Raw genomic sequence first — 21,789 nt, forward strand, 5'->3', positions numbered from 1 at the left:
AAGATTTAAATGCATATATAAAAATTGGTGTGCATAAATTTACTTAAAATTTTTTTAGAAAATAAAACAGAGGAAATGTGTAAAACAGTTCAACAAATAGTTATAAAATGATCATTCGTATAACTCCCACCCAAAATAAGAAAGAGAACAAAACCCTCACTCCAGAAGCCTCTGACACCATGTCTCTCCCGAGTTATAGCCCCTCCCCTTCTCCTGTTACGCTAGATGTACTCATTATTCTTTTATAATATTTTAATATGTTTTTCCAACTTATAAGGCATTCCCAAACAATATGTGTGCATTTTGCCTGACTTTCAGCTTCATGTAAATGAAAACATACACTATGAATTCTGTTTTGTCTGGCTTCCTATGCTCAAATACAGCATTTAAGTATTCTTCATGTAATTGCAAGCCATCCATTTCCGCTGTCATACGATGTTTCGCTTTATGATTATATCACACTATATTTTTACATTGTACCATTGATGGGCTATTATGAAAAATTGCTGTATTTTTGTGCCTGTGACTTTATAGCCTGCATGGACAGGTGTTTCTGTAGGGTGTCCCCTGGTGGTGGCTTTGCTGATCAGAGAGTAGATGTATCTTTTGACGTGCTGGAGTCTGCCAATTTTTCAAAAGTGGTTTTGCCTGTTTACTCTTTCATAAGCAGCTCTAGTTGTCCCATATTTTTGCCAGCATCTGATACTCTCATTTTTAAAGATTTTATCATTTTTAAATATTTGGCAAAATTGGTGCACGTGTAATAGCGACTTACGTGGTTTTCATTTCAATCTCTCTGGATTACTTATGAAAGGACATTAAAAAAGAAAAAAGAGGGGCGCCTGGTTGGCCCAGTGGGTTAAACCTCTGCCTTCAGCCCAGGTCATGATCTCAGGGTCCTGGGATCGAGCCCCGCATCGGGCTCTCTGCTCAGCGGGGAGCCTGCTTCCCCCCCCCCCCTGCCCGCCCGCCTGCTTCTCTGCCTACTTGTGATCTCTTTCTATGTCAAATAAATAAATAAAATCTTTAAAAAAAAAAATAAAAGACAAGAAGAAAAAAGAAAAAAGAGTTTGGGATGTTTGGATACCTGATGGACCTGGCACGTCGAATGAGAAGTCCGTCCATTCCCCGTAGCTCTGCAGTGCGACTGCCTCATAAATCAGGTGTGTCGGTTTATCGGTTTGTTTTGGGGCTGTCTATACTGTTCGTCTGTTTGTACCAGCACCAATACCACCCAGTCTTCATGACTGTAGTTCTGGAGTAATTCTGCATTTCTACAGGACAAAACCTACGCTTGCTTTTGTTCGTTAAAGGGGTCTGGGCAGGGTTTTGTTGTTGTTGGCGGCCTTTTGTGCTTCCGTAGAAATCTTTTAACCAATTTATGAAATTGAAAAGAAAATTCCTGTTGGCTTATGTTGTGATTATATTGAATAACCGTGATTATACTGAATTTGTAGTTCAGTTTGGTTTCAGCTGAGATATAATGAACATCTTTCCACTCGTACTATTTTTGTCATTGATTTCTGATGTAATTACATTGTGACCAGAGAATATATGTCATATAATTTAGTCTTTTGAGATTTGATGAGCCTTGCTTTTTGGCCCGGTATACAATCAATTTTTGTAAATGTTCCACATGCGGATTCTGCAATTTATAGTTCTATTGTCAGTGTAGGACTAGTTGGTTTTTTAAAGTATTTTACTTATTTAGGGATGCTTAGCTGGTTGAGCATCTGCCTTAGGCTTGGGTCATGATCTCAGGGTCCTGGATTGAGCCCAGCATTGGGCTTCCTGCTCAGTGGAGAGCCTGCTTCTCCCTCTCCATCTGGCCCTCCTCCCCGCTTGTACTCTTTCTCTCTCTTTCTCAAATATTTAAGAGGGAAAACACACACGCACCAGTGCAAGTGAACAGGGGTCACAGAACGCTCCTTCCTTTATGAAACCCTCTTTTTTCTCAGCTTCCATAATATCCCATCCTTCGATTCAGACATGAATGACCTAAAAAATAAGGTCCACACAAGAGTCCATTTTGCTAGGAAGAGTGACATCAGAGATACCTGGCTGGCTGGCTGGCTTGCTTCCTTCCTTCCTTCCTTCCTTCCTGCATGGACGGGTGTTTCTGTAGTGTGTCCCCTGGTGGTGGCTTTGCTGATTCTTCCTTCCTTCCTTTCATGGCTTTCACAGAGGTGGTTGCAAGGTCAGGCTCCTGACACAAAAATGGCACCCTTGGGGGCTCCTGGGTGGCTCAGTCGGTTGTCTGCCTTCAGGTTGGGTCCTGATCCTGGGGTCCTGGGATCAAGCCCTGCGTCGGGCTCCCTGCTCAATGGAGAGCCTGCTTCTCCCTCTTCCTCTCTCCCTCCCCCTCGACATGTGTTTGCGTGCTGGCTCTCTCTCTGTCAAATAAGTAAATAAAATCTTTTTAAAAATTTGGCATCCTTGGTGTAAACAACAGTGGGAATTTCTCCTACTGCTTAGGCAGGCGGTAGCTGTGGTGGTGAGTGCCTGAGCAGTCATATTCAGAGCATGGTGTGGGGTATAATTCCTAGAAGCTTAGCATTCAAGCTTGCTTTTCGAGTCTCCGAGCAGTATTTGGGGTACCCAGAATCCTCCTATTAACATCCATGATTCTTTTTTTTTTTTTTTTTAAAGATTTTATTTATTTATTTGTCAGAGAGAGAGAGAGGGAGAGAGAGCAAGCACAGGCAGATAGAATGGCAGGCAGAGGCAGAGGGAGAAGCAGGCTCCCTGATGAGCAAGGAGCCCGATGCGGGACTCGATCCCAGGACGCTGGGATCATGACCTGAGCCGAAGGCAGCTGCTTAACCAACTGAGCCACCCAGGCGTCCCAACATCCATGATTCTTTACTCGGGCGAATTAACTCCTGTTTCTGGAAAGTAAGAACTCTGATTAATCAGAGTAAGCAATCATCCTGCCCCTGGTGACTGGCAATTACAGTTTCATGTGGTAAGGGGTGAGCTATGAGAGTATACAGGGTAGGCATGTGGCCCAGCCTTTGGGGCCTAGGGAAGAATTCCACAAAGGGAAGATACTTGAAGTGAGTTCTAAAAGAGGATTGTGGGGGCACCTGGGTGGCTCAGTGGGTTGAAGCCTCTGCCTTCGGCTCAGGTCGTGATCCCAGGGTCCTGGGATCAAGCCCCACATCGGGCTCTCTGCTCAGCGGTGAGCCTGTTTCCCCCCCACCTCTCTCTGCCTGCCTCTCTGCCTACTTGTGATCTCTGTCTGTCAAATAAATAAAAATAAAATCTAAAAAAAATAAAAATCAAAATAAAAGAGGATTGTGAGTGGGGTGCCTGGGTGGCTCAGTCGTTAAGCATCTGCCCTCAGCTCAGGTCACAATCCCAGGGTCCTGGGATCGAGCCCCACATTAGACTCCCTACTCACTGGGAAGTCTGCTTCTCCTTCTCCCTCTCTCTGCCTCTCTCTCTCTCTCTCTCCCTCTCTCCCTACTTCTGTGCTTTCTATCTCTTTCAAATAAATAAAAAAATAAAATCTTTTAAAAAAAGATTAAAAAAAAAGAGGATTGTGAGTTAGCCAGGCACAGAGTATTCTTGGAGATTCTAGATCAAAGGGCATTCCAGGCTGGGAAACAGAGATGCCCAGGGATGATATAAATCACATGGCAACATTTTTGAGATGGGGACAGGGTGAGGGAAGAGATGAGAGAGGAGAATTAAGCAAGAAGAAGATCCCTGAGGATTTGTCTACTATGCCCAAAGTGGTTTCTTGGACTAGTAGCACAGCTTGAGCCCTTGCCTTGGAATGTATACCCTAGGAAAAGGTAGATGCTTGATACTTCCTGGCTATGATTTTAGATGAGTACATACTCTGTATTCAGCTCTCAACCTTGCCTGAAAATTCAGGAAGGAGCTAGCTGAAAGTGACCATAGCCCGTGATGGAAACCCCTGACCCAGAAAGAAACCAGCACCTTGCAAACTCCTGAGCACGACTCCCCTCCCTATGTCAGCTCTGACCCAGCTCAGCCAAACTCCATTCCCTTAGAGACCTTGTTCTCTCAAGTTCTCCCCCAGACAAGCTTCCTCCCTCCCCATGTCTTCTATAGTTTAGTTAACAGCATTTTTCTCTAAAGCTGTATCTTATTGTTCTATATGGATAGATGTTTCTGTGATTTGTCCCACAGAGCTGACCACGTGGACCTCCACGTACACAGGCAGGCCAAGAAATATTGTTTGTGAGACTTGTGCCATGTGAATGACCTTGGGAGCCTGATGGTTTGAGATATATCATCTGGCCTCCAGATCAGAACTGTTCTTCTGTTCTGGACGCCAAGAGCTACAAATCTTGTCTCACGTCCCCTCCTGCTCCAGGCTGGGCTGGACCCCTGGCATGGAATCCAGGAGGGGAGGCAGACACACATAACCCAGGCTCCTTGAAAATACAGGAAAATGATAACATGGAAATGCAGCTCGCTCCAAACTGCACATAGGCCAACAAATGTTTAATTTCAAACCCTGTTACTTGCCCTATAATTATGGCCCTTTGGGGGATGGCCAGTTGGAAGCCTCACCTGACGGGAGGACACCCCATCCAGGCCTCTCCATCGGAACCCCAGCCTGGCTGTTTCCACGCGCTTCCCCCAGCTGATGAGGTTGAATGTTGTAAGTACCTGAGCTGATGTAACGCAGCCTTATTTTCATTTATTGCCTACTGTTAACCTACATCTGTATGTAGATTCCTTTCCTCTTCTGTGTCTATCAGGTTTCTATGATAATAATACAGTTTTCTTTCCTTTTTGAAACTGAAACACGGCTGTTGTGACTCTTCTGTTCAGAACGCTTCACTTTACTGGGGAAGAAAACATTTTATATCCCTTCGTGTTGGCCTGGCTGCTAGAAAACGCGAAGATGATTGCTCACACGGAGCAGTTTCCAAGCAACAAATTCACTTACTGGTTTGTCTGCCTCTGCCATTAGACACACAATTGTCTCTCAACTCCAGACTTACCCTTCCATGCTCGACTTTGGGAGTCTTGGGCTGGGACTCTGCAAACATCTCTGCTCTACCTGCTGGTTGCCTCTTAGGACCTTCTAGTAGAAGATGCCAGAGGGAGAGCACAAGGCTTCAGGAAAGAGAGGGGGACTTGCTATTCCCATCTGCTGCTTACGGGATCGCTGCTTGTGTCCCATTCCAATGAGCATCAGCTGCCCTCCTCATGCTGGCAGCACCTGATCGTTGCACAGAGGCTGATGCAGTGGTGCTTTTCCCACCACTTTCAGAATGAGTTGAACAGTCCCCTTCTACAGAGTGTTATCTCCATGGACTCCTATGTTTCTAAATTTTCATCATTCTAACAACCTCTCTCAGCTCCCTCAGTCCCAAGGGTGGTGGCTGTTCCTGTGGTTGGAATCCACACTACACAGTGTTCTCATTCTGCTTTTCTAGTTACCTCTGCACGACTCCGTGTCCCTGGTTAATGATTCATTATATTAAATTCTGTGTGTGATCTGGTGGTATTTCTGTCTCCTTACCAGACCCTGACCCAAATACTTTCCTCTCTGTTTCCTGAGTTTTCCTTTTTGTAAATCAATCTTTCTTATCTCGTCTGGTCAAATAGTTTGTATTATGTATTTTGGAAGTAGAATCAAAATAATATTTTTCTATATAAACTGTGGATTTGAGAGTTTCTCTTTTCCCCCAACCTCCCATGCATTTCCTATAGCCACAGCATTGAGAACCCTTCTCCCAGCTTGAGCCCCTTTTTCTCCTCTTAGTGCTTGAGTGCTACCTAGAAGACAACGAAAATTCACCCTCAGGAAAAAAGCACTCACTCTTTTTTTTAAATATATTTTTAAAGATTTTATTTATTTACTTGACAGAGAGAGACACAGCAAGTGAGGAAACACAGCAGAGGAGTGGGAGAGGGAGAAGCAGGCTTCCATTGAGCAGGGAGCCTGATGTGGGGCTCGATCCCAGGACCCCAGGATCATGACCTGAGCTGAAGACAGATGCTTAATGACTGAGCCACCCAGGCGCCCCAGCGCTCAGTCTTTAAGCAAGGACATCGTCCCTTGAAAATTCCCCACATCTGCTTAGGTATGGGATTCAAGCCTAGTTTCTCTTTAGAAAGGACACATACATGGCCCTCTCCCCAGGATGTTGCTCTGTTCTACAGATGTCAGTAGCAAAGACCTTCTAGTGAGTGGGAAGAGGAAGTCATTATGCTTTGTCTGGGGGTTTGGACCATAGTGTTCTACAGTGGTTAAGCGCCTCTTGCCTGCAGACTTATTCCCACATTTCTTCTTTGCTGTTGTGTTTTCAGACTCTAAGGTTATTCTGCTGCAAAGCGTGGCTCTCTTTCCTACAACAGCGGTCATCTCTGCACATTGGACTTCATTCTGGGTGCCTGACTGGCTCCATCATCCACATGTTTGGAGATGCTGTACTTGGGAAATATTTGAAGCACTGGCATGATGTTACCCTGTGAGTTGCTATGAAGAGAGGAAACAAGACTTTGGGGACTTTGTAGAGGAAGGAAAGAAAGAGTAAGAAGCACTGGGAGAGGGGCGCCTGGGTGGCTCAGTGGGTAAAGCCGCTGCCTTCGGCTCAGGTCATGATCCCAGGTCCTGGGTTCGAGCCCCGTGTCGGGCTTTCTGCTCAGCAGGGAGCCTGCTTCCTCCTCTCTCTCTGCCTGCCTCTCTGCTTACTTGTGATTTCTCTCTGTCAAATAAATAAATAAAATCTTTAAAAAAAAAAAAAAAGAAGAAGCACTGGGAGGTATCCTGAGATTAGGTAAGCGGGCTTACGCTTCAGAAAGGAAATGTGAGCAAAGGAAGTAGACACATGGGCAGACTCAGGTTGAGGGAACAGGGAATTTGGGCTACTTGTCAAGCATGATTTGCCCAAACCATGATCTGGGCAAATTACTGTCTTTAATGTTGTGTGGAATACAAAGAAAGGCACAAGATATGGTGCCTGGTTTTGAGAAAATGATATATAGAACTAGAACGTTGGGTAATGCCCACAGAAGGGGGGTGTGAGGCAGCGCCAAGTGGTCAAGAAGACAGAAGACTCCGGTAAGGCTTTAGGATGGAGAAAGTAGTCAACAGTTTCAATACTGCTGGGAAACTTGAGAAAGCTAGTATAGAAAGAGACCTCAGAGATGGCAGTTAGCACTGGCAACCCTGTGGAGAACTGGAAGCAGGTTCATGGTTGGGGTGGTGGTGAGATGGATCTTTTATTTCTAGAAGATTGGAGTGTCTCTAGGATAGAGATACCAGATGTCCACCCCTGAAAGCCAGTAGCCAGCATCCAACTGTACAAAGATAAGGATAATGTCTAAGCCATCTTGGAGTGTGGTGCTACACACTCCACAGCTGACCCTGTGGTTCTGTAACCTACTTCATGGTTTCCCTGCAAGCTCATTCTCATTCATGAACTGAGTGAAAGGGGAAAGGGAGGTGGCATTGGGTGGCAGGGGACCATCGTGGTTCTTATTTCCCTTTTTGCTCCTATCGACCATTGCCTGATGGACAGCAATCATCTAGGTGGTCCTGAAATCAGTGCTGGCTGGGGAACCATGCCTGCTGATTGCCACCCAAATTTCAAAAGTATGTTCAAGTCTAGGTACAGTAGTGACTTGCTCATCCACTATCTGAACAAGCTTCTCTGACTTTGCTGGCACCCCTTTGGGGATTGAGTTATGACATCGACTTGACTTGTCCCTGGGCAACATTTATAATTAGGTAGATTGATTCCTCCTCTTGGTCTGCCCTAGCTGAACGTGTCTGTCTAGGTCCCAGAGCTGTGTTGGGGGAAAATATGGAGCCTACAACCTAGTCCCAGGAGTGAAAAGGAGCAACTGAGGGGAAGCATGTCTGGAATTTCTAAGGGAGGGTGGTCTGGATTCCTAGGTCTTTCAACAGCCCCAACAAGTAAGTGCAGAGGAGGACATAGCTCCTTCTTAAAGGAGGAGCTGGAAGGGGAGGAATCAAAGAGGAGGCAGCAGCTGCTTTATGAAGCTGGGAAAGAGATACCTGGCTCCATCCCAAGTGAAATTCTCTTATTAGTATTTGCCTGAGATTTGATAAGATGTTGAATAAACATGATGTGGTAATAATCTGGAAGCAGATGCCTCACAGCGAGGATGACTGCATTTATTACAGCAGTGCCAGTAGCTCTTACATTTTTTTCAATTTTTAAAAAGATTTTATTTAAAAAATTTTTAAAATATTTTATTTATTTGAGAGAGAGAACGTGCACAGAGGGGGGAGGGGCAGAGGGAGAGGGAGAACAGACTCCCCCGATGAGCAGGGAGCCTGACATGGGCCTCGATGCCAGACCACGGGATCATGACCTGAGCCAAAGGCAGACACCTAGCCGACTGAGCCACCCAGGCGCCCAGTTCTTAGATTTTTAAGGAAGTCTGTCCAGTGTTATAGGTGCAAGAAAGCAGGGCTGGAGTTTCTAGGTGCTTGATGGAGGTGAGTAGGTGAGTAGAACTTGGGGCCAAGTCCTCGCATTTCAAGAAAAGAGATGAAATGGGAATGTTATCTGGAGTTTGCTAATAGCCATTGAGGAACCAAATCTCTTTCCCTTCATATACTTCCCCCTGCCTCCCATCTTCATTGGGGCAGAAGCTAAAAATCTGCCCAGGTGTCCTGTGTTGCTATTATTATTCTTGCTGTCGTTATTGCTTCACATTTTTATGGGGCCTCATAATTTTTTTTCTTTTTTTAGAGAGAGAGCGACCAGAGGGGAAGGGCAGAGGGAGAGGGAGAGAGAGAGAATCCCAAGCTCAGTACAGAGCCTGACGCGGGGCTCGATCTCACGACCCTGAGATCATGACCTGGGCCAAAATCAAGAGTTGGATGCTCAACTGACTGAGCCAGCCAGGCAGCTCTGGGACCTCATGATTTTATTTTATTTTATTTTATTTTTAAAGATTTTATTTATTTATTTGAGAGAGAGACAGTGAGAGAGAGCATGAGCGAGGAGAAGGTCAGAGAGAGAAGCAGGCTCCCCTGCTGCGGAGCCGGGAGCCCGATGCGGGACTCGATCCCAGGACTCCAGGATCATGACCTGAGCCGAAGGCAGTCGTCCAACCAACTGAGCCACCCAGGCGTCCCTGGGACCTCATGATTTTAATTGCACTTGCATGTTATATATTTACTTGGTCTCCACATAGGCACTGTTGGAGACCATAATACAGAAAATTATAATGGTATTGGTAACACCACTTACTGGCTTTATTGCTTTGGCCCAGGCCTTTTTGCTCTTCTGGATTAGAGAACAGGCAGAAATTAATGCAGATGGTTGGGGTGCCTGAAAGGGTCAGTCGGTTAAGCATGTACCTCTTGATTTCAGCTCAGGTCTTGATCTCAGGGTGGTGTGTTAAAGCCCTGTGTATGTATCTATATATTATGAATGAATGAATGAATGAATGAATGAATAAGAAATGAATGCAGAAGGCCAAGAGGAGTCTCGGTTTATCCTCAGCGTTATGGTCCCCCATCCTACCCAACAGCCAGGTTGCCACTGCGTCTGGCAGAATGAGCTCTTTGCCATTCCCAGGATTCATGCTGGACAGCAGAAGTTCTAGTTCTCAAGCTCCAGGCCAGGTTTCTGGTGGAGGTATCTCCCTCTGGCTGTAGACCGCTTGAAATAACCCCCAAACCTGTGGGCCCTATAGAAGTAGTCTTCTGGGCCTTCCCTTGACTTTGCTTCTGGGCCACTAGCTCCTTCTTTAGCTCCTGACTCAAGTCCTTGGTCTTTTCCTACTTTAACATGTCACCGAGGCAGTACTTAGGGCTATGCCTGTCTTTGCCCTCACTTATTCCTGTCTTTTCTTGGGATTTAGCAGAGGAGGAAGAGAATTCCTCCCCAAAAGTACACTTTTTATTTCCACAGTTAAACGGTGATTGTATAGGGGCACCTGGATAGCTCAGTCCGTTGAACATCCAACACTCGACGTCAGCTCAGGTCATGATTTCAGAGTCATGAGATTGAGCCCTGCACGGGGCTGGGCGAGCCTGCTTAAAATTCTGTCTTTCCCTCTCCTTCTGTCCCTCCCCCAGTGCTTTCCCTTGGGAAAAAAAAAGTGATCATATAAATAACACATGCTTTTTACTTGAATTTGAACAACACGTGGAAATATAAAGAAGAAAATAAAAGACCCCTGAAATCTCATTACTTTGAGATAACTAATTATTTGGTAACCATCCTTTCAAGAACCTCTTTATGCATTCAGGCATACGTGTGTCTAGTTTTACATGAATGGGATCATATTACACATCCTTTGTGTGCGTGAGTGTGTGTGTGCGTGCACACGTTTTAAGTCACGGATTTTTTTCTCTCTCCCTATCTCTTCTTCCTAAATGAACACCCTGTCTCCCTGTTTCTGTCCTACATATGATCAATATTATTATCTGCTGTGTGCCCTTCTATATTCTTCATATCCTATTACTATTATACAGATATATATGTATGTTTACATATCTATGCTTATATAATAGTATATATTTTATAAATAATTAGATAGGTTTTTTTCCCCCTTGGTTTTGAAATGTGATATCCTTTAATTCACACTTTCTTTCATCATGTTTTCTTTTTCTTGCTAGTTGTTATTCAGTTGTAGGAACATATCAAAACGTGCTTATCTACGGGGCGCCTGGGTGGCTCAGTGGGTTGAGCCGCTGCCTTTGGCTCAGGTCGTGATCTCGGAGTCCTGGGATCGGGCCCCGCATCGGGCTCTCTGCTCTCTAGGGGAGCCTGCTTCCTCTTCTCTCTCTGCCTGCCTCTTTGCCTGCTTGTGATCTGTCTGTCAAATAAATAAAATCTTAAAAAAAAAACCAAAAAAACAAAAAAACGTGCTTATCTAATCTTCCACTGGTGGATATTTCTGTTTTCTTTTTCAATTTGGGAATATGATGAATGAGGCTGCTATGAACATTCCGATGTGGTTTTTTGTGGACATAAATAGAATTGCTGGATCGTAGTTGGTCCAAGGGACTTGCTGGAACTTCTCCACTGGACACCTGAACTTGGGCAGAAGCCTTCTCATCCACATTGTCATTATTGGTCTTCTTTGTAGAGGAGACTGTAGAAAACTCTTACTTCGCCACGTCCTTAATGACACTCCTTCTGATTTTACACTCTTATCTACCTAGGCTCTTGATCATGTACCAGATGTCTAGTAAACCACTCCAGGTTCCCACAGACCTGTTCATAAGACAGTTCAAGTGGCACATGACCGTGATTGTGGGATCAGTTGTTGTAATTTGTGTAAGTATATTTCCTTCCATTCGTCTCTGTCCCTAAAGCTTGAACCGGTTCCTTTCCATCTAGGAGAAAGAGGCTGAGGGAAGCTCTCCATTTTGTCATTCCCTTTTTCCTCTTTCTAATCCAGAAACAGAAGTGACATAGAGGGACAAGCTCTTAGAAAAACAATGAGCAGGGCGCCTGGGTGGCTCAGTGGGTTAAGCCTCTGCCTTCAGCTTGGGTCATGATCTCGGGGTCGTGCCCCAAGTCCGGCTCTCTCCTCGGCGGGGAGCCTGCTTCCCCCCTTCTCTCTGCCTGCCTCTCTGCCTACTTGCGATCTCTCTCTGTCAAATAAATAAATAAAATCTAATATATATAGGTATATATATTTTTAAAAAAAGAAAAGAAAAACAATGAGCAAATTATGTCGGGAGGGGTAGCTGTAATGGAGTTGGATATCAGGACCGTGGAACTTAAAGGAGAACAGGAAATTGGGAAGACAGAGAGTGGGAAGCCACCCAGGCGCCCCTGAACTGCTCCTTTTTAACGTTATAAAATAACTCCGTTTATCCCTTCAATTCCAGTCCAACACCTCAGGGTCTATTCTAGTCTTCCCTTTTCCATTATCTGTAACTCCTTCAACAATGAGAAACTAGTTTCTCATTATCCCCAATGCATTGACTTACTTGCGTGATTTCCCTGTATGAAACCAATTTCCCCCACCTTTTCCTGCTCTTGCCCAGCAACTACCCTTCTCGACTGCCCTCCTCCACAAACCCCAAGGGTTTATTGCTCTATAGTGATATGAGGAAATGCCATCTCTTGGAGTAATCTTTTCCTCTGTCAGGATCATATCCCTAAAATATATACTTTATCCTAAGATGACACTTTTCTACTGAATTATCATCTCCTATTCTCTGATAAAGAACCTAAAACAAGAAAGGATGTTCAACAAGAGATTTTCAGGGGCGCCTGGGTGGCTCAGTCGGTTAAGCCTCTGCCTTCAGCTCAGGTCATGATCCCAGTGTCATGGGATCAAGCCCTGCAACAGGCTCCCTGCTCGGTGGGGAGCCTGCTTCTCCCTCTCCCTCTGCCTGCCTCTCTGCCTGCTTGTGATCTTTATCTCTCTGTTGAATAAATAATAAAAATCTTAAAAAAAAAAAAAAAGAAAAGAAAAGATTCTCAGGTTCACCAGAACTAGTCATAGCAACAACATAAACTCATCCCAGGTTAAATGACAAAAACTTTGAACTGATGCCCAGAAAAAGGAGCTGTGGAAGTGAGTCAGTTTGAAGACAACTGTTATCTAGCATAACATAAATGATTTGTGGGTCCCCTGGGTGGCTCAGTTGGTTAAACACCTGCCTTCACCTCAGGGCATGATCCCAGGGTCCTGGGATCGAGCCCCGCATTGGGCTCTCTGCTCAGCAAGGAGCCTGCTTCTCCCTCTCTTTCTGCCTGCCGCTCTGTCTACTTGTGATCTCTCTGTCAAATAAAGAAACAAAATCTTTAAATAAATAAATACACAGATAAATAATTTGTTCTTTGTAAGTACATAGATGTATATCTTTAAGGTTTCTTTTTACTTTTTCCTCTATTTATTCCCGATAAAACTTCTTTTGCTGTGTAAGGTGTAGATTCTATAAATGACCAACCTTGGGAAATATAGCAAAACCCACAGACATATGGTTTTAAACACAACTTGGTATCTGCATACGTGTTTGGTGGTGACTGAGACACCAGCTTTGGTTCAGAAGCAGCATGAGGTAAGGCAGGTAGGAGAACTAGGTCTGGTGGACTGACAATGCCTTCCCCGAAGAAAGGTGAAGAGACACGAACGACTGACAGGTTCTTCTTTCTTTACCCACAGATCTTGTACATCAGAGTTTCCTGGCGTGACAGCACCGTTCCTCTGCCCCCACAGCCTCCCCCAGCCTGCAAGTCTTCTGCCTCTCTCCTCCAGGAGCTCTCGGACCTGACCCATCTTCTGCACTGGCCTCCTACCCCAGGAGATGGAGGGAACCTTTTGTCCTCTACCAGTCCCCAGACCTCCACTTACCACCTGAGGGGACCTTCCCAGGCCAGCTACACCCTGGGCGGCTACCTGGAGGCCATTCTTGTCGCCAGAGACCACCAGGGCAGGCCCAAGACTCATGGTGGGGATCTGTTTCGGGCACAGCTCCTGGGTCCCTACCTGAAGGCAGGAGTTCCTGGGGATATCCGGGATCTGGAGAACGGCACCTACCTTTTGACCTTCCCCCTGCTCTGGGCTGGACAGGTCCAGGTGCAAGTGCGGCTGATCCACTCCAGCGAGGCCGTTGGGGTCCTGAGGGGAATCTGGAGAGACCAGTGGGCCACGGTCGATTTCACGGGCTATTTTCGAGGACCCACAGGACATGAAGAAATTGTGACTTGCAATGTGAACCCCCTACTAACTGGGGAAGAAGAATCCACCTGTCACTATAGGGATGAAGATACTGGTGAGCTCTGGTTCTGTGCTCGGCCTCCCACCCTGCCCTGCAACTCACTGGTGGGCCATTCAAGTGGTCATTATTGGAACGTGACCACACCACATGAGGAGGCCCTGCTGGCATGGTAAGAAACCCAGCATCATCTGGGATATCTGCCCTGCACCCCCAAACCCTGGTCCCTGTGATTTTTCTGCCCCAGCTGCTACCTTTATTCATCTGTTCCCTTCTATTAAACATGTTTCCTACTGTGGGCCAGGTCTCCCACTCACTGCTGTCTACTTTTATGCAATGGTTGGCATCCCTGCCCTCTACAAATTTTCAGTGAGGAGACTCATGGCTTTTGAAAACTCACAGTGTGATGAGTACTTAAGTGTAGTATTCACAGAGTGATGTGAGGGCACGGACAAGGGGCACCCCACCTGGTAGGTCAGGCAGGTGGCAACTTAGCTAAGCTTCAAGGAGAACCAGGGACCTCTGGCAAAAGAAAAGCATTCCAGGCCTCGCTGCTCTTCTGTTGGCTCTTGGGAGGAGAGAAGTGATGCTGAAATCACCAGCATTTGTGGTCAGGGAGTATGGAGGATGGATGTGACCTCCCTGAGTGAGGGGGGGCAGAGCTTGCAGCCTGGAAGCTGGGAAGGGCTGAGAACTGTCCTAAGTCTTGGGGGAGCAAGCCTCCCTGGGGGGAAAGAGAATGGGAGGGAGGGGAGACATGGCAAACAGCCTGGCTCACTGTGAGCCTTACTGTCCCTGAGATCTAAGGCGTGGTGGGGATAGAGAGATCCCAAGGAGAAGAGGGGTATTTTGAGAGACCCCAAGAAAGAGGGAGGCATTTTTTAAGGCAGGAGACGTGGGCATCTGGTCTCCAGCAGGGAGAATAGGAGATGGAGGCAAAAACAGGGTCCCAGAAGAAGGCAGGGGTGCGGGGACATCCTCACTGAGTGAGGGGAGAGAAGAGCCAGAGGTGTTTGCAGGGAGGGCTGGCAGCTGGGATGTGTGCTGCTCCGTGGCCCCAAAGAGCACAGAAGTTCTCACAGGCTACCATGAGGATGGGAGGAGGTGAGCCAAGCTGGAGATGCCCGAGCTGCCAGGGTGCCTGCTGGCCCCACAAGATACTCGTCTCTGGGAGGCTCTCGGGAGCTCAGACTGGGGAATTCCCACTAACGCTGACTTCCTGGCATGAGAATTTAGTGCCAAGAAACCTTGGTCTTCCCAGACCAATTCTTATGCTCCCTTTGGTCAGAAAAGGAGAACCACACATCCTTTTTGCATTGGTCGATTAAAAGTAACTCTAAGACGAAATGACAGGAGCCATCTCGGGATGGCGCTCAGGGTACAGCCCAGGAGTCTCTGGAGTGAGAGTGTGTGGGATCCCGGCTCCGCCTGCTCCAACTTGCCAGCTTCTATCTGTGTGATCTCTGGGAAGTCACTTAACTTCTCTGTTCTCTCATCTGTAGAGGGGAATGATAATAGAACTTCCCTCAGAGACTTGTGGTAAAGAACAAATAAATGAATGTGTGTAAAGTGCTTAGAACAGGGACAGCATATAGCGGCTCTGATGGCTCTTACAATCGTCTCCCAAGTATTTTGCTGCTGTTGAGTGGCCCCTGCTCTATCGGACGTTGTCCAAAGGCCTGGAGGTCCTGGGGATGGGAGAGCAGGGCAGAAGTGGCCCCGTCCCGCGGGAGCCACAGTGTGCTGATAGAAGACGGGCGTTAAAGAGATAACCACACATGTACACATGTGGCTAATGTGTAGTTGACATGCATTTGCAGCCCCAAGATCAGGTGTTTTCTTTACATCAACTTTAATCCCATCTGAGGACCCCTGCAGCTGGGCTGGTGGCAAGAGCTCCCTCACCTAAGGTCCTGCAAAGAAACTGACACCTTGGCCATCTGGGATCCTTCCTTGGTCCTCTGGTCACCCCAAGGTGCCCACTGTCCAAACTTGTGTAATCTTGGGGTCTGCTGGGAGGGCAGCCAACCTCACCTGGGTACAGCTTGGGACCATCCTTCACCTGCTTCCGGAAGCTTTCGCCCCTAGAGGGCGCTAGAGCCTGGACATTCAAGGAAGGCCATAAACCGGCATTTTTCTAGATTGTAGGAATATTCTCATCCCTTTCTCCCCAGAAGCAAATTCCTCTCTCCTCCTCAGACACAGCCCTTTAGGCAGTCCTTTCCTTCATTCAGCAAATGCAAGCTGAGCACGTCTGCCTGCGTGAGCCTGCTGGAGGCACAGGGAAGGCAACCACATGTACCCTGCTCCCATAAAGCTTCCTTACTACAGGAGGGAGGGTCAGAAACAGTGAACATGGCAATACCTAAGTAGTGTATAGAATGTTAGAAGGAGATACAGGGGCACCTGGGTGGCTCAGTTGGTTAAGCAGCTGCCTTCAGCTCAGGTCATGATCCTGGAGTCCTGGAATCGAGTCCCGCATCGGGCTCCCAGCTCCATGGGGCGGCTGCTTCTCCTTCTGGCCTCCCCTCTCATGCTTTCTCTCTCAAGCTCTCTCTCAAATAAATAAATAAAATCTTTTGTTTTAAAAAAAAAAGAAGGAGATATGGGCTGGGGGAAATTTAAAATACACAGGAGGTGAGGATTAGGAGTACGGTGGGTTGTATGGTTAGGAGTGTGGTTGCAATGTTAAATAGAGGGTCAGGATAGACTTCATGAAGAAGGTGACATCTGAGCCAAGACTTGAAGGGGATGAGAGAGTTGACCCAGGCTATACCCCAGAGAAGAGGTTCGAGACAGAGGAAATGCCATGGTGTACCTGGTGTGTCTAAGGAACAGCAAGGAAGTCCAATAGCTGAGAGGGGGCAGAGGACAGGGAGGTGGCAGGGGAAGACCAGTAGCATTAAGGGAAGGACATGGCATGACCAGGAAGGGCTCTGTAGGCAGTGTAATTTTGGGTGTAAGTGAAAAGGGAGTCACTTGCAGGATTTTGAGCAGAAGACAGGCACCCCGATCACATTTTTAAAGGGTCTCTCAGACCGTTGTTTTGAGGATGGATTGCAGGTTAAGGGAGAATCAGGGAGACTGAAAGGTGGGAGGCCTTTGCTTCAGGTGGCGGTAGTCAAGGTGTCTAAAGTGATTCATTTCTGGGTATACTCTGAAGGCAGTACCTATAGGATGTCCTGAGAGAACATGGAATGTGCCAAAAAGTGAGAGCTCACAGATGAGTGTGGGGTCTGGGGCCTGCTCACGTGGAAGGACAGTTGCCATCAGCTAGAGTGAGAAAGTGGCAGGTGGGGTGTAGGGGGTTGGAGAGGGGGAGTTTGGTCATGTGTATTAGACACCAAGTGGGGATATTGAACAAATGACTAGACTCACAAACCTGGAATTTGTCAGAGAAGACTGGGCTGGAGATCTTGGCTGAGTGAGACCACCAAGGTAGGGAGTGTGATCTGGAAAGAGAAGCCAAGGGCTGTGGCCAGAGTCTGGGGAGAAGGGGCTCCCAAAAGGGGCTACTTACTAGGGGAGAGAGAGGTCGCAGGGACCAGGGAGCTACTGCTGGTTTGATGGTGGTCAGGGAGAATCCAACAGGAGTGGGTTCAGTGAGACCAGAGGAGAGTCAGCACTTCTTGCAAAACACTCCAAGCCTATGAATCATGTTTTTTTGTTGTTGTTGTTTGTTGTTGTCGTTCTTTGTTGTTGTTGTTTTTAAGAGAGTTCCGTGCCTGGTGGAGGGGGAGCGGTAATCTTAAGCAGGCTCCACCACACTCAGCCCAGAGCCCGAATTGGGGCTTAGTCTCATGACCTTGAGATCATGACCTGAGCTGAAATCTAGAGTTGGATACTTAACAGATTGAGCCACCAAGGCGCCCCAAATCATGCTTTTCATTTCCTGTACTTCTGTGATGCCTTGACACCTTGGGGCCTTGTGGACCGAGGAGGGGTGGCCACTCCCGGATTAGCTAGCTCCTGGAGAGAGCAAACAACCTGCCTTCAGCACAACTACCCACTCCTGAGTGCACACCGCCCCCTGCCTCCTTTTCTCGGGCTCTTACAATCCTAGCCAACACACCTGCACACCTGGCCACTGAGGGCCGGTACCGACCATTAGAATCTCCCTCTATTGCCCAGAGACTGCTGACATTACTCAAAGGGTCCAATCCTAAGCACCCCAGCTGCTTGCCTTTCCTTGCCTGTTCCTTCCTATGAAAATCACAGCAAAGGTTTTGCCCTCTGCCCTTGCTCCCTCTGCCCCCGACTGACCCTGGTGCTTCTCTGTGTGCCCCTGCCTCTCAGGAACTCTGGGTAATACCTTATCTTTCCCATGGCATCATCTCCTGATCCGTTGGCCTCCCCAATACCTAAATAAAACCAAAATCCTGGGTACATTGTAAAACAGCTCTGCTTTCTGCACTGACGGAATCCCCAAGGCAAAGGACCTGGGTCCCTGGATCCCTGAACTCCAGCTTCCAATCCTCTCCTGCCCCCACACCCTCCCTGTCTCTCAGAAGCCCTGACACTGGACAGATGCCCTTGACACTGAGGACATCCTTTCCTCCAAGAAGCCCCATGTCACTTCAGCCCAGGATTCTTTCCCATCACACAATCCCATTAAGGGCTCCCCTCTTGCCAATTGGTTTCTCTTCAGGAATGTGACAGACAAGGTCCTCCCTCAGGGAATTTCTCCAATCTGGGTGGCCAAGGAGAGCAACAAGAGTCTGGGTAAGTGACACCGGGGCTTGCAGAAAAGGCAGCACTTACTCTGTGCCCGTGGCTTTGGACTCTTCTGTCCCCACAGATTGCTTTGCTTACAAAGAATTATTTACAGTTGTGTCCCCTCAACAACCGTGCCGCCCTGGGATCCCGGGCCCGAGCCCCTCTGGCTTCTACCACCGAGCTGTGTGGCACTCACTGTCCTGCTCTGGCCGCTCCTTCTCCACCGCTGCCAGCGTCCTGGGCTGCCTGGCTGGCCGCATCGTCCACATGATGGGGGACTCCACGCTCCGGCAGTGGTGGGAGTACCTGCGGGACACCGTGCCCTGTGAGTGGCCCTGAGGGGAGAGGGTGGGGCTCCTCGGAGAAGGAGAGAAGAGCCAGGGCTTTGAGAAGGCAGAGAACATTTCAGGACAAGGACCTGAAGGATCCCTGGGGAAGGACCAGATACCTGGGTTTGGGGCAGAAACAGGGATGGGGAACAGGATGCCCAGTTACACATAATCTCAACAATTAGGTTGATGATGGGAGGCTCTCACAGGAGGGGGAATGTGTTTGAAGAATGATGAGTACATAACCCTCGCCGGAAGTGAGGATTTGCACGTGGGGGCAGGGGGGGGAAGTAGATACTGAAGGAATAAAGTTCCGAATTAAGAAAAATATTGTAGGGAAACCAGGGACTTATCTTGTGACATTGGGGAGACGCTGAATGTTTGCAGAGTTTTCAGTTTGCTGGATTGATTGGATTGAGAAAGGAAAGTCCAAAGACCAGTTCTACGTTAGGGGAGGTCAGCATGCAGGCTGGGGTCAGCAGTACAGGAACCATCATCCTGAAGGAACCGACAGCTTGTTGACTGATTGCTTCTAGAGAGAGGGGAGATGCCCGGGTAACTAGGGGTAACAGGAAACGGACTCAGAATGGGAGTTCCTGGCAGGCCTGACTAGATGTGGGAGCAAGAGGCAGCAGTGGGAGGCGATGGTGTATTTATTTTATATTCTTCACATGGGGTTGAACTGGTGAGGAGGGGTCTTCCGGGGAGGGTGTGCATGAAGCTTTTGAACACGGGATTGGAACTGAATGGAGGTGTCTGAGCTTCAGATAGAGTTTCATGTTTATTCCCTGGAGGAGAAAAGTTAAAAGAGGTGAATGTCGTGCAAGCTGAGTCCCATCTGAGCCTCCACGTTGCACGCGCAGATCCTACCATGTAACGTGACATGGGTTATGGAGGATGCTTGACTGGGAGTGGGGGCAACATGACAGCCAAGGAAAGAAGGAACATCAGCACCAAACCTCACCTCCCCTCCCTGTCTTGCCGTCACCCCCAGAGAACCATGCAGGACCCACAGGGCACAAGAGGGATGTGGGCTGACATTTGCTTACAGAAGTCCTAAAAGTATCCACTGCTCCCACCTAGAGGCCTTGAGGTCTGTGGGATGTCGTCTACCCTCCTGCTGCAGGAATCAAAGGCGCTTGCCTCCCAGGAGGATTAGCCTGGGTGAAGCCCCTTCCTTTGGGGGAAAACAAGAGCTCCAGTTCCAACTAATCTAATGTGTAGGCAACGTCAAGTGACCACCCCCCCCCCGGGTCACTTTGGGATAATTCTGCACTGGCAGGTGGAGGAGGTGACTTTCCTAAGCAGGAGATGTTTCTAGAGATGAACAGAAGCTCGAGTCAGAAAGTGGGGAAAACCAGATCTTCTGCTAGCTGATGTGGCACCTTCCAGTGAGATAGAAAAAGGGGCCCCCTGTGCCCACAGAGCCCTAAAGCACAAGTTGGGACAAGCTGGCAGGGACTGTGTGCAGAGGAAGGAGGGCCTTTCCCTGCAGTGCATCTGGCTGTCTATCAGGGCACACAGTTGAGGGGACAGACCAGAAGTCAGAAGCCTCTGGCCCCCAGCTGGCCGCCGTTGCACAAGGACAGAAACTGGACAGCCTTGACTGTCTCGCCTGGGGCAAGTCTTCATCCAGGGCTGGCCAAAGGGAGCTGATGGGTGAATCCGAGTTGAAGTGCTGGGTCAGAGAGGAGACCGCAGAGAGTGACCACATACTGCTAAGAAAGGCGGGGGCAGCCAAAGGAACATCAACGAGACAAAATGCTCCAGGGGGCCAGGGAGGCCCAGGACCGAGAATAGGTCTGGGGACTTGGAAACGGGGAGGTCACTGGTGATCTTACAGATTAGGGAGAGCACAACCTGCTGATAAGGCCAGAGGCTACTTGGGTCCTAAGAGGAAAGTGATGCTAGATCTTTATATTGGTTAATGAGGAAGTACACGCCCAGATTAACCCCTAAGCCTCCTCTTGTCCTCCCCACAGCTCTGAAGCCTGTGGATCTACATGCCACGTATCACACGGGGCCCCTGATGGCAGTGGAGACCACTCGGGGCATCGTGCTGCACTGGCGGGCCCACAGCTGGCCCCTGCGCTCCCTGCGCACACCGGTGGCCTCCCTGCACTCTGTGGTACGGGAACTGGGGGGCCTGGCCGGGGGCCCCCACACCGTGGTGGTGCTGGGCCTGGGCGCCCACTTCACCACGTTTCCTCCGTCTGTCTTTGTGCAACGCCTCGCAGGGATCAGGGCGGCGGTGGCAGCGCTGCTGACCCGGGAGCCCCACACTCTCGTGGTCATCAAGCTGGCCAACACCGGCTACAAGTCCGTGTATGGCAGTGACTGGTTCACCCTCCAGGTGAACCGGCTTCTCCGAGCTGCCTTTGCTGACCTCCGTGTGGCCTTTGTGGACGCCTGGGAAATGACCTCCAGTCTGGGCCTGCCCGACAGGATCCACCCAGGCCGGCTTATCATCCGCAATGAAGTCAACGTCTTCCTGTCCTTCGTTTGCCCCACGTGAGCGCTGCTGCGGGTCCTGGGCTGGGTGGACGGAGAAGCTGATGGGATGATCAAGCCTGGACGTCCTTCCCTTCAGCCGTCCTCACCTCTTTGCTTACTTTTCTCATGCCCAGGCCATATATTAGCCAGCAAGAATTGGGAGGGAAGCCTGGCAGTGGTCCAGCGACATCTGTCACATCCGTGCCTGCAAGGATTGTCATTTTATGTGCTGGAGTCTCCATTTAGAGTGTCAGCGAGCCTTCAAAGTCAAACTTCAGTCAAACAAGAGATTACTGATATGACCCGGCAATTCCACTTCTGGATATTTATCTGAAGGAAAGGGAAACACTAACTCAGAAATGTATCTGTACCACCCCCTTCACTGATGGCAGCTTTATTTACAACAGCCAAGACATGGAAGGAACCTGAGTGTCCACCAGTGGATAAATGGATAAAGGAAGTGTGGCCTATATGAGATGGTCATGGACCCTGGGAACAAGGCTCTCCCTGTGGACTCTCACCCCTTTCCTGCAGTGCACGTACCAAGGAGCAAACTCAGACTGCTTCAAAAGGATGCCAGACAGATGGTCG

The 21,789-nt window shown here is 48.4% G+C and overlaps 1 protein-coding gene across 1 annotated transcript; it reads left to right on the forward strand.

Moving 5' to 3' along the window:
- Positions 1–4,885: 4,885 nt before the first annotated feature.
- Positions 4,886–21,220, forward strand: LOC111145501 (NXPE family member 3-like). Its single transcript, XM_022500394.1, has 6 exons — positions 4,886–4,932; positions 11,147–11,261; positions 13,108–13,832; positions 18,309–18,382; positions 18,489–18,701; positions 20,688–21,220. Exons 1-6 carry the CDS (start codon positions 4,886–4,888, stop codon positions 21,218–21,220), a joined length of 1,707 nt encoding a protein of 568 aa, XP_022356102.1.
- The last annotated feature ends 569 nt before the right edge of the window (positions 21,221–21,789 follow it).

The sequence above is a fragment of the Enhydra lutris genome, unplaced genomic scaffold (genome assembly GCF_002288905.1).
Source record: "Enhydra lutris kenyoni isolate GAN:26980312 unplaced genomic scaffold, ASM228890v2 scaffoldscaffold13, whole genome shotgun sequence".
NCBI classification, from domain to species: Eukaryota; Metazoa; Chordata; class Mammalia; order Carnivora; family Mustelidae; genus Enhydra; species Enhydra lutris.

Coding starts and splice junctions, on each gene's coding strand:
- LOC111145501 (XM_022500394.1), top strand. CDS start 4,886: ATGATTGCTCACACGGAGCAGTTTCCAAGCAACAAATTCACTTACTG. Junction 13,833..18,308: donor GAGGAGGCCCTGCTGGCATG/GTAAGAAACCCA, acceptor GTTTCTCTTCAG/GAATGTGACAGACAAGGTCC. Junction 18,383..18,488: donor GGAGAGCAACAAGAGTCTGG/GTAAGTGACACC, acceptor AATTATTTACAG/TTGTGTCCCCTCAACAACCG.